The sequence below is a fragment of the Anabrus simplex genome, chromosome 9 (genome assembly GCF_040414725.1).
Source record: "Anabrus simplex isolate iqAnaSimp1 chromosome 9, ASM4041472v1, whole genome shotgun sequence".
Classification (NCBI taxonomy): domain Eukaryota; kingdom Metazoa; phylum Arthropoda; class Insecta; order Orthoptera; family Tettigoniidae; genus Anabrus; species Anabrus simplex.
The window spans coordinates 168,902,249-168,915,368 of record NC_090273.1 but is presented as its reverse complement, the minus strand read 5'-3'; the positions used below and the strand labels follow the sequence as shown (position 1 = coordinate 168,915,368).

The 13,120-nt window shown below is 42.5% G+C and overlaps 1 protein-coding gene across 3 annotated transcripts in view; it reads right to left on the bottom strand.

The window, feature by feature from the left end:
* The window catches only part of bdl (borderless), a 297,068-nt gene that overhangs the window by 119,812 nt on the left and 164,136 nt on the right, over window positions 1-13,120 (bottom strand). For all 3 annotated transcript variants that reach the window (XM_068229205.1, XM_067153899.2, XM_068229204.1), the window contains exon 4: window positions 6,650-6,934. In XM_068229205.1, the coding sequence (XP_068085306.1) occupies window positions 6,650-6,934 (285 nt within the window). The remainder of the gene's footprint in view (window positions 1-6,649; window positions 6,935-13,120) is intronic.

Sequence of the window (13,120 nt, the reverse complement as noted above, 5' to 3'; positions counted from 1 at the left end):
GAGTTATCTGATATTTTCGACGTCTGTTGGTTACACTAATTAGAGTCGTAGGCTGGCACAATCTGAAGTAAGAATTGAACACAGGAAATGAGTCCAATCCCTGTCGATGACAGTATCCCCTCTGACGTTCTGCGATGAAATAAAGCTGGCGAAGCGAACGAAGTGACAGAAGTGAGTGAGTGATAAGTGTGTGAGAACTCTCTTTAAGTACCGTAGCACTGCACTCGTTGTAGGAAGTAGAGTCAATTCAAGTACTGAATTCTTATTGGTTTCATTAAATAAATTCACATTAATTTCTGCCAACATATGGTTCAAATTAAATAAAAATTCAGTAACTAATTATTACAATTCACACTTAACACTGTCCAGTCAAATATCATTATTGTACGCATATCACGCTATCGAAGATATTATAAATATTTCCTTTGCTATAAATCCAGTGTGATTGCAGACGAACATCTAGCTATTTTCATCTCTCGGCCACTTTTATCTTTATCTAGCTAGGCTCCCCCTTCAGGTTAGAAACAGGTCACCCCCTGGCTCAAGGACACACGCACGCCATGCCGACAAAGGCTGGCCTAGTGACACACTGGCCCATACCTGACAGCGGAGACCAGCATACGGTCACAATACATACATACATACATACATACATACATACATACATACATACATACATACATACATACATACATACATACATACATACATACATACATACATACATACATACATACATACATATATACATACATACATACATACATACATACAAACATACATACATAATCATTATAGACCGCTGCGCCTTTAAGCGTTCAGTCTGCAAGCCTCTCTGAATTTACTAAACGTCGCCACAATCCTCTACTTCATCGTCTTAGTTCCCTCTACTTCTCTTACACTCCATAACGGAGTCCATTATTCTCCTAGGTAACCTATCCTCCTCAACTCGCCTCACATGACCCCACCACCGAAGCCGGTTTATGCACACAGCTTCATCCATCGAGTTCATTCCTAACTTAGCCTTTATCTCCTCATTCTGACTACCCTCCTGCCATTGTTCCAACCAGTTTGTACCAGCAATCATCCTCGCTACTTTCATCTGTTACTTTTAAATGATGAATGAGATATCCTGAGTCCACCCAGCTTTCGCTCCCGTACGGCAAAGTTGGTCTGAAAACAGACCGATGTGGGAGCTGACTTTCATCTTACTGAATACCGTTGATCGCAAAGAGAGCTCACTGCATTAGCTTTACGACACCTTGATTCAATCTCACTTACTATATTACCATCCTGGGAGGACACACAACCCAAATACTTAAAATTATCCAGTATTCGGGAGATAGTAGGTTCGAACCCCACTGTCGGCAGCCCTGAAGTTGGTTTTCCGTGGTTTCCCATTTTCACACCAGGCAAATGCTGGGGCTGTACCTTAATTAAGGCCACGGCCGCTTCCTTCCACTTCCTAGCCCTTCCCTGTCCCATCGTCGCCATAAGACCTATCTGAGTCGGTGCGACGTAAGGCAACTAGCAAAAAAAACTTAAAGTTATCTACTTGTTCGAACTATGTATCACCAATCTGACATTCACTTCTCTTGGATTTCTTACCTACTGACATCAATTTAGTCTTCAAAAGGCTAATTTTCATACCATACTCATTCCACCTATTTTCAAGTTGCAAGATATTAGACTGCAGGCTTTCGGCACAATCTGACATTAAGATCAGGTCGTCAGCATAGGCCAAACTGCTTACTACATTTCCACCTCACTGAATCCCTCCCTGGCACTTGATACCTTTCAGCAGATGATCCATGTAAACCATTAACGTCAAAGGTCTAACCGCTGTAAGTACCCTGAACCAAGAACTCATTCTACCATCAATTCTCACTGCAGCCCAACTGTCAACATAAATGCCTTTGATTGATTTTAATAATCTACCCTGAATTGCATCGTCTCCGAGAATCGCGACAATCTTTTCCCTCGGTACCCTGGCATATGCTTTCTATATATCTACGAAACATAAATACAACTGTCTATTCGTCTCGTAACATTCTTCAATTACCTGGCGCATACTGAAAATCGGATCCCGACAACCCTTCTGTGGTCTGAAACCACACTGCTTTTCATCCAACATCCTCTCAACGACTCGTTGCACCCTCCCTTCTAAGATGCCAGTGAATACTTTGCCTGGTATACTAATCAATGAGATACCTCGATAGTTGTTGCAATCCTTCCTGTTCCCTTGCTTATGTAGATGGGTGCAATTACTGCTTTTGTCCAATCTGAAGGTACTCCATGCTAATTTTAATGCTCTATGAAGCCCTTTCATCACTGCCTTCCCACTATACTTCACCATCTCAGATCTAATTTCATCTGTTCCTGCTGCTTTTTGACAATGGAGTTGATTTACCATACCCCCCACTTCCTCAAGGGTAATTTCACCAACACAATTTTCCTCCTCCCCATGAGCTTGGCTGTTCGCGACATCACCAGAAAGATTTCCTTTTACGTTGAGGTTTGTAAAATATTCCCTCCACCTCTCTAGTGATTCCCTGGGATCTATTATGAGTTCACCTGCATTACTCAAAACACTGTTCATTTCCTTTTTCCCTCCCTTCCTCTCTCTATTACTGTCCAGAAAATGTTGCCCTGCTGCTTGAGCTAGCCTTTCCAGGGTATTACCAAAATCTACTCATGACTTCTTTTTGGATTCAACAACTGTTTGTTTCGCTCTGTTTCCTTCATCTACGTACAGTTCCCTGTCTACATCGGCCCTTGTTTGTAGCCATTTACGATAAGCCTTCTTTTTACGTTTACAGGCTTCTCCCACTTCATCATTCCACCAAGATGTTCGCTTTTCCCATCTTTACACACAGTTGTTCCTGGGCATTCCCTTGCTGTTTCTACTACAGCATCCCTGTATGCCACCCATTCACTTTCTATATGCTGAACCTGCTTACTGTCTACTGTTCGATACTTCTCACTAATCATATCCATGTACTTCTGTCTAATTTCCTTGCCCTGGAGATTTTCTACCCTTATTCGTTTGCAGACAGATTTCACTTTTTCTACCTAGGCCTAGAGATACTTAGTTCACTACAGACCAGATAGTGGTCTGTATAATCGAAAATCCCCCGAAATACCCGTACATTCCTAACAGAATTCCTGAATTCTAAGCCGGTTAAGATTTAGTCTATCTGGTACCCCTAACCTCCCATGTGTGGCGGTGAATAGCCTTGTGCTGGAAGAATGTATTCCATCTGCTGAACACAAACTAGCACAGAAGTCTAGAAAACGCTTCCCATTCCCATTAAATTAATACTCATTCGAGTTCACCTTGTGTTGTTTGAGTCATCAGTCCATAGACTGGTTTGATGCAGCCCTCCACGCCACCCTATCCTGTGCTAACATTCTTCATTTCACGTAACTACTGCATCCTACATCTGCTCGAATCTACTTGTCATATTCAAACCATGGTTTATCCCTACTGTTCTTCAAAAACCAACTGAACAAGTCCTGGGTGTCTTAAGATGTGTCCTATCATTCTATCTCTTCTTCACGTCAAATTTAGCCAAATCGATCTCCTCTCACCAATTCGATTCAGTATCTCTTCATTCGTGATTTGATCTATCCATCTCACCTTCAGCATTCTTCTGTAACACCACATTTCAAAACCTTCTATTCTCTTTCTTTCTGAGCTAGTTATCGTCCATGTTCCAATTCCATACAATGCCACGCTCCACACGGAAGTCTTCAAAAACATCTTTCTAATTCCTATATCAATATTTGAAGTGAGCAAATCTGCATTTTATGTCCTCCTTACTTCTGCCATCGTTAGTTATTTTACTACCCAAGTAACAATATTCATTTACTTCCTTTAAGAATTCATTTCCTAATGTAATATTTCCTGCATCACCTGCCTTCGTTCGACTGCACTCCATTACTTTTGTTTTAGACTTATTTATTTTCATCTTGTACTCCTTACCCAAGACTTCGTCCATACCATTCAGAAGCTTCTCGAGAGATCTTCTGCAGTCTCAGATAAAATAACAATATCATCGGAAAATCTCAAGGTTTTGATTTCCCCTCCTTGGATAGTGATTCCCTTTCCAAATTACTCTTTGATTTCTTTTACTGCCTGTTCTATGTAAACATTGAAGAGGAATGGGGACAAACTGCAGGCTTGCCTCACTTCTTTCTGGATAGCTGCTTCTTTTTCAAAACCCTCGATTTTTATCACTGCAGACTGATTTTTATACAGATTGTAGATAATTCTTCGTTCTCGGTATCTGATCCCAATCACCTTCAGAATCATAAATAGCTTGGTCCAATCAACTTTATCGAATGCCTTTTCCAGATCTACGAATGCCATGTATGTGGGCTTGTCCTACTTGATTCGATCCTCTAAGATCAGACGTAAAGTCAGGATTGCTTCACGTGTTCCTACATGTCTTCTGAAGCCAAATTGATCTTCTCCCAACTCAGCTTCAACTTGTTTTTCCATTATTCTGTAAATAATAGGTCTTAAAATTTGGCAAGCATGAGATACTAAACTAATGGTGCGGTAGTTCTCACACCTGTCAGCACCGGCTTTCTTGGGAATAGATATAACAACATTCTGCCGAAAAACGGATGGGACTTCTCCTGTCTCATATATTTTTCACACTAAGTAGAAAAACCTTGCCATGCTGGTTTCTCCTAAGGTAGTCAGTAATTCAGAAAGAATGTCATCAATTCCAGGTGCCTTGTCCCTATTTAGGTCTCTCACAGCTCTGTCAAACTCTGACCTCAAAATTGAGTCTCCCATTTCATCAGCATCAAGTGCCTCTTCTTGTTCCAGAACCAAATTATGTACATCTTTACCTTGATACAACTGTTGAATATGCTCCTGCCATCTTTCTGCTTTGCCTTCTTTCCCTAGAAGTGGCTTTCCATCTGAGCTCTTAATATTCATACACCTACATTTCCTTTCTACAAAACTTTCCTTGATTTTCCTGTGTGCAGCATCTACCTTTCAAAGGACCATACAAACTTCGACATCAATCAATCAATCAATCAATCAATCAATCAATCAATCAATCAATCAATCAATCAATCAATCAATCAATCAAACAAACAATCACTACTGTTCTGCATTTAGGGCAGTCGCCCAGGTGGCTGATTCCCTATCTCTTGTTTTCCTAGCCTTTTCTTAGATGATTGCAGAGAAATTGGAAATTTATTGAACATTTCCCTTGGTAAGTTATTACAATCCCTAACTCCCCTTCCTATAAACAAATATTTGCTCCAATTTGTCCTCTTGAATTCCAACTTTATCTTCATATTGTGATCTTTCCTACTTTTAAGGACACCGCTCAAACTTATTCATCTACTGATTTTTTTTTTTTTTTTTTTTGCTAGTTGCTTTACGTCGCACCGACACATATAGGTCTTATGGCGACGATGGGACAGGAAAGGCCTAGGAGTTGGAAGGAAGCGGCCGTGGCCTTAATTAAGGTACAGCCCCAGCATTTGCCTGGTGTGAAAATGGGAAACCACGGAAAACCATCTTCAGGGCTGCCGATCGTGGGGCTCGAACCCACGATCTCCCGGATGCAAGCTCACAGCCGCGCGCCTCTACGCGCACGGCCAACTCGCCCGGTCGTCTACTGATGTCCTCCCATACCATCTTCGCACTGACAGCTCCGAACGTACCACTTAGTCGAGCAGCTCGTCTCCTTTCTCCCAAGTCTTCCCAGCCGAAACTTTGCAACATTTTTGTAACGCTTTCCTTTTGTCAGAAATCGCCGAGAACAAATCCAGCTGCTTTTCTTTGGATTTTTACCAGTTTACTAGTTTACCTCCGGAATATTTTACCCGGGAGGAAGCCTTCATAAGCACATCATTCATACGGAGAGAGCTGCATGTCCTTGGGAGTTAGTTACGTCTGTAGTTTCCCGTTGCTTTCAGCCGTGTTGCAATATCAACACAGCTAAGCCATGTTGAGTGTTATTACAAGGCCATATCAGTCAATCATCCAGACTGCCGCCCTTGCAACTTCCGAAAGGCTGCTATTTCCCTTTCGATGAACCATTCCTTAGTCTGGTCTCTCAGCAGATACCCATCCGATATGATTGCACCTGCGGCTCGGCTAACTGCATCATTGTGACACGCAAGCCTCCCCACCGCGGCAAGATCACATGGCTCGCAGGGGAGGCACGTTAATGATAATGAAGTTATTTGTAATTTCAACATTTAGAAGAAGACTTTCGGCTGATATTGTGACAATCTAAAAATGAAAACCTACAACCTGTTATCCAGGCTGTTATTACGATGGGGTCGCCACTACCAAGGTGATTTATTAATGAGTGATAAATGCTATGAAATTATAATGAGTGTTGCTGGAATGAAAGATGACAGGGAAAACTGGAGTATCCGGAGAAAAACCTGTCCCGCCTCCGCTTTGTCCAGCACAAATCTCACATGGAGTCACCGGGATTTGAACCACGGTATCCAGCGGTGAGAGGCGGACGCGCTGTCATCTGAGCCACGGAGGTTCTCTTTGTGACAATCTATAGATTGAACGTTACTTAGCCGAGGGCAGAGAAACCTGTGACATTGTTGAGTTAGAGGAACCGCGCCATTATCGACTGGAAACAACACTACTCACATTGCACGTCGAGGAATGCTCCAGCCGTCTGCTTGTTGCCCTGCAGATTCTGCGCCACACAAAGGTACTCCCCGGGATCTGTCATGTCCGTGGGTTCGATGGTAAGTGAACCATCGTCCTCCACCACGTACCGGCCCTCCATGCCCTCCAATGACGACAGCTCCACTCCGTCCTTAAACCAAGTGACCATCGCCCCACTGTTGTTCTTGATGATACAAGGGAAGTGGGCCCGCCCACCTTCCAGCGTCGTCTGGTTGATGGGTGGAGTGTTGAGTAAGGCGTCGCCTGAAACAAATGTGCCAAGTGCAATTTCTGGTACTGCAGGAATCAAGTGCACTCAAATTCCTTCTGCAAATCTATGGCAAAAACTATATAAATTCGCAAAATTAAAAAATGCCATCTCCACGCGTGCTTTGTTTGTAAGAGCACAGAAATTCCAAGTCCAAGCGACTGTCAGAATGTGTGTTTAGATCTATTTTCAAACAATTTGAACCAACGTTAGCAATTTTTATTCCCAAAAAAGACCAATGCTCTATGTGTAAAGAGGCAGAACGCACTAAAACCACTACAGCCAATCAGGACTATATAGACCACATCACTCGTAAACTTGAAATTCGGGAGATAAAAGATGAAGACACTAAAAGAGCAGTTGACATCCCAAAATTTGTATGTGTAAGGCCATACTTCAAATCCCTTTTGCAGCTGATTGCCAAATTTATTATAAAAGGAAGCTCTCTCTTCATAATTTCACAGTTTATGAGTCATTGAAAAATGGAGCTTCCTTTTTGTGGGATGAGACCAACGGAAAAAAAGGCAGTGCTGAAATCGGGAGCTGTCTACTTACTTACATAGCATATCTAATACCAGAAGGTGAGCATCTAATCCTGTGTGCATACGCGTGTGATGGGCAGAACAGGGACCAAAACATGGTATCTGCTCTACCATACGCCATGAATACAAGGTTACACTCTAATCTGAAAATGCTGGATCTAAAATTTATGGAATGTGGCCACAGTTACCTAGAGGCCCATTCCATTCATGCCACAATTGAAAGGGTGATAAAACATAAAAGCATTTATACTCCTTTTGAGTACAAAATTGTGATGGAAATGGCCAGAAAGAACCCACACCCTCACATTTTAAATGGGATGGAATCACTCTTCAACCAAAATACAGACAGCTGCTATCTATATCGCTTCAAAAAGGAGAGCTGGATTCATCACAGCTGAATATAAGGAGTTAACCTTCGGCAAAGGGAGTTCATGACGAAGCTGTTCGGGCAGCCGTAAGAATGGATGAGGTAAATAAGAGGACTAGAGGATAGCAAATGCCCTTTGGATTGAAAATCAGTGCCAAATTCCATTTCTTTTGCTGCGATGCAGGAAAATAGCACCTTTAAATGGTTCCATAACGCAGTTGTTTCCAAAGTAGGAGAAGTTGGATTTTGATTTGATTTTACTGAAAAAATTCAATTTAGTAACAATCCTACGTTTCATAATGTATGTTTTCTTAAATTTAGATGAATAAATGTATCATCTATTGAATTTCTGACTTGGTTTATAATTTTACAAGAAAATACAGTAATTTATCCTATGTCCAATAAAACTGCGTTAACAAGTGCTCAGTTGTGCCATGTCCTGGCATCAGCACAAATAATCACATTTAGAAAGAATGTATTCAAATTTCTAACAAAAACTGATTAGAAAAGAGCTTCTGAGAGATTATTATACCTAAAAAGTCAGTACTACCAAAGAATAATACATCGTTTGATATCGAAACACGAGTTTGGAACTTTGTTTTTGCATTTCCCACAGTTTAAGAAATCTTGACTTGGCACTTGTGTGCTTTAAGGTATCGCGAGTAAAGTACTGGAACAGAGTGGAGGAAAGGACCCTTATACTGAGTCAGAGGAACCCGCCAGGAATCCAACCCTGGACCAGTTTTTTGAACCTGACCATAGGGTCAGTCGCTTGCTACAGCTTACCGAGCGGCCTTATCTGGAGTCAAGATGAGTGTACAACAATCGTGTGATTGTACCCACCAGATCCTATCCTCAGACTATCCACTATTATTTGAGGATCTTTGGTTATTGCTAGTAAGGTGACGACTACGACCGCTACGAGTTCCAGAGATTTAGACTTCCCAGTCACAACAAGCCAGAGTGACGCTATCTGGTGTCATCAGCAAGCACATTAAGGCTCTTGTAGTGGGATTCCTTGTGTTGGGTGTTTTGGAGTAGTGTATCAGAGAGCAATGTCGCTCAAACTTGTCGTCCAGCGATACATGTTGATTAGTTCAGTGTGTGTGCTCCGGTCGTGTGATTGAGTTACCGGCCTTGCCTGGAGTTGAAATGAGTCTATACCTGTCGGGTGATTGAGTTTAGTGGCCTTGCCTGGAGTCGAACCAACAGTTACATTAATCGTTTGATTGTGCAATGCCTGGATTCGAGCCGAGTGTACAGCAGTCGTGTGATTGTGTGAGTCATCTGCCTTGTCTGGAGTCGAGGCTGGCATATATCAGATGTGTGTTTGTGTGAGTTATCCGCTTTGTCTGGAGTCGAGGCTGGCATATATCAGATGTGTGTTTGTGTGAGTTATCCGCTTTGTCTGGACTCCAGGTGAGTGTACATCAAGCATATGGTTATGTGAGTTATCGGACGTGTCTGGAGCCAAGCCGAGAGTACAACAATTTTGTGATTGTGCGAGTTATCGAGCTTACCTGGCGTCAAGCCGAGTGTACAGCAATCGTGTTATTGTTGTACCGGGAGGTACACCCCAACGCCGCGCATTTAAATCTTGCGCCTAAAAGAACTCCTCTACAGGAGAAACAGTGAACTTGAAACTAGACCTACTTAAACCTTTACTAAGAAGATGTCACTACAGTAATTTAACGTAATTTTGTTATTGAGAAGTTTCCAGTACTGTGTGAATTTCTACTTGTTTTATTTGCTCTTCATCAAGAAGTTTGGACTTTCTTCAACAGATGTCACTACAGAAACTATGAACATGCAACCTGGTGCGAAGTGGATGAACTTTGATTCAAAGAAGTTTTGTATTCATAAGTTTTTAACTAATTAATGTTCCTTATTTTTGGGGTTGGCAATATTTATCTTTTCTTTCCGCCAGTTTTGAATTTAGCCAATCACGAATTTCTGTAATTAATTTTCCGCCTATCACAGGCTTCTTCCTCGATTTTGAGTGTAACTTTTAAATTCACCAATAAAGTGAGAGGGCGTGGCTGGTTTATTCATGAAAGGTCTCGAACTTTCCCCGAGGGTTTATAAACTGCGGATTTTCACGTCTCTTGGCCAATTGATCGTCATCTATCTTAGTGTGTGTGTCAAGCAGGAGGCGGGAGACTCCTCCTCTTTCATGAGGCAGCAGTGCACCGACAAGATAATGGCCAATTAACATCTTTATTTATTGCTAGCTCTGCAGTTTAACCTGAGTTAGAGGTCCGAAACTTTAACTATATAACCTACTTTTCTGAAAATGTAACTTCTGCTGGCTTATGTAATAACTTCATAAAATATTTCACTGTGAATCGGGGATAGAGGGTGATGTACCCTCTCGAGCTCCCCTTCTTATTGGTTTGAGGTGACTACGTTTTGTAACTTATTTTCTTCCTTTCCGCAAAGTCTTAATTTATTCTTATACGAGTCACCTCCATAGTTTGGGAATAGCCCCTGTTTCATCGGCCTAGTGTCCTTTAGGTTTTAAGAATTCATATCTACGAGGGCAAGCATTCGCCTCCTTTCATTTTGTGTTCGGGCCATTTATCTAACCGCTATTTCTTTTTATACGAAGGCCCTATAGGTTGGGTACGAGATACCCCTGTTTCAATTTGTAAGCTGGGCCATGGAAGGTGTTGCCTTGAGTAGGCTTGAAAACTGAGAGCCTGTTAGCTCTTTTTCAAAGTAAGATTACTGAATGCCTTTTGAAGACTGGATGTTATATGTTGGGAGCAAGCGCTCCAGGTATTGAGGGATTTCTGCCCTTGTGTAAATTTGTGTCTTTCGTAAATTTGAGCTGGGAGCTCAGGAACTGTAAAGTGAGAGCTTGAAGCCCAAGATCTGTTCATACCACCAATCTGGTCTTTCCTAGAGTTGTTTATTGCTACTGGTACCTGTTACATGGTTATTTGTTGATTTTTGTAATTCTAAAGAAATATAACCTTTGTTAAAGTTTTAAATCAATTCGTGGCATTGTAGTTAGGCCCATTTACCCCGGCACCTTCTTTAACCTGTGCTGGTCCACGGGTAACCCCGTAACAATTGTGTGAATTATCGGCCTTGTTTGGAGTCAAGCCGAGCGTACAGCAATCGTGTAATTTGTAAATTATTGGCTTTGTCTGGAGTCAAGCCGAGTGTACGGCAATCGTGTAATTTGTAAATTATTGGCTTTGTCTGGAGTCAAGCCGAGTGTACAGCAATCGTGTTATTGTGTGAATTATCGGCTTTGTTTGGAGTCAAGCCGAGTGTACGGCAATCGTGTAATTTGTAAATTATTGGCTTTGTCTGGAGTCAAGCCGAGTGTACGGCAATCGTGTAATTTGCAAATTATTGGCTTTGTCTGGAGTCGTGTCGAGTGTACAGCAATCGTGTTATTGTGTGAATTATCGGCCTTGTTTGGAGTCAAGCCGAGCGTACAGCAATCGTGTTATTGTGTGAATTATTGGCTTTGTCTGGAGTCAAGCCGAGTGTATAGTAATCGTGTTATTTTGCGAGTTATCGTCCTCGTTTGGAGTCGAGCCGAGTGATTTCAGGTGCATTCCGGGGGGCCTTAGCCTGGAATGAGCATGATTCGTTTGAAATTCCTGAGTGACTGATGATCAAGTAAACAGCACAGAAGCGCGAGCTTACAATTGGTAGTGAACGTCCACAGTTCGAAACGTGGCCTTATGGACCACATCTCCAGCCTACTTAGCATAGGTGTATGAAAAACATATCGGCAGATAAGCGTATGTGGTACCTATGGCTTGCCATATTACATTACCAAACGTATTAAGTTTTGCTAATTTTATCGTAAACCACTGTGTTTCTTATTTCCAGCAAAAGACCCTGTTTGTTGCGTGACTGCCAGTACTGTGGGCCACACGGGGCGATGTGCTTTCTTCAGTGCCTATCACGAACCGTGACTGCCGAAGAATGTGCGGATGAGGATAATTTTCTGTCACCTTTGATATTCCAGCAGGGAGTGGATCGACCGGTAGAATGGCCATAACGTTCACCGGACACACGCCTCATGAGTACAGCAGCACACCTGATACAGTAAACCATGACCATTATGTAGCTCCATACGTGTAAGTCATGGAAACTACAGAGAGCATTCTTCGGGACTCGAAGCAACTATTTCTCGAATGTTGAGTGATCAGCCCACGTTGCCACTCGCTCGATGTTCGTGTTCGATTCTCGTACAGTTCGGGGAAGTTGAGTGTTTGAATAGAACCCTATACCGCTCCTAAGAACACAACCGGAGCTCCGTATTGGTCACCCAAAAGAAACACTACATCCCCAATAGCACTCGTGAACGCTTCATAGCTCTTTAAATGAGCTTCGTAGAGCCTGTAAGAGCTCTCAGCACGATCTTATGAGCAAACAAATAAAAATCAGCAACTCAATCCTACTTCCGCCCTATCGCATGAGGTCCGTAGTGCGAGACTCATCTTTAAAAGATCCACTCATAGTGATCCGTAGCACTGCCTGAAGAATGGTCACATAGCACCCCTAAAACACCCAAAAAGTGCACAATGGCACCGCGAGAATAGTTCTCTATAGCACCTTAAAGGCCATGGCCGTGCTTCAGCCGTAAAACCTTGAGCTTCCGTACGGCTAAGCTTGCACTCTTCTGCAGAGAGCCTGGGCTTCAAATTGGGTCTGTAAAGTTGGCAACCCGGAATCGAATCCAGGTCTGTAAAGTTAAGGTTGCACACGTAGCCAGCTCTGTAAAATAGCCACTCCCACTTTTAAATCTCCCGCGAACACAAATTCAAACTTCACGCACTGTGACGCGCCAAGCCCAACAACCAATCAGGACCCAGAACGCCGATTATGTGACACGCTCAACATCCAATCTACGCTTGGTCTGTTACCAGCAAAGCCCTCCTACCTCGTCGCCCCCTCAAAATTCAAGCAGACTAGCTCTCCCACTATTAAATCCCCTCTCCCGTTATAAGCCCCTGTATACGACGGGAGACCCGCAAATACCTCAATGAGTCGAGATCGAACCCGCTGGCTACTGAAGTCTCCGAGTCAAACGAGCTCAGAACTGCAACCCAGACGAACCCCCGTTTCCCTGTTACCATTTTACCCTCTGTGTCAATAAGAGCCATTTAGCCATTTAGCAATGTAACACTTCAGTACTTTTAACTCTTAGCCCTTTAAACTTATAATGCTTTAGTCCATATAAACCCTTGACCTTTAGCCCTTTAAACAACCATTAAGACCCTTTAGCTCTTTAGCCTATATGAACC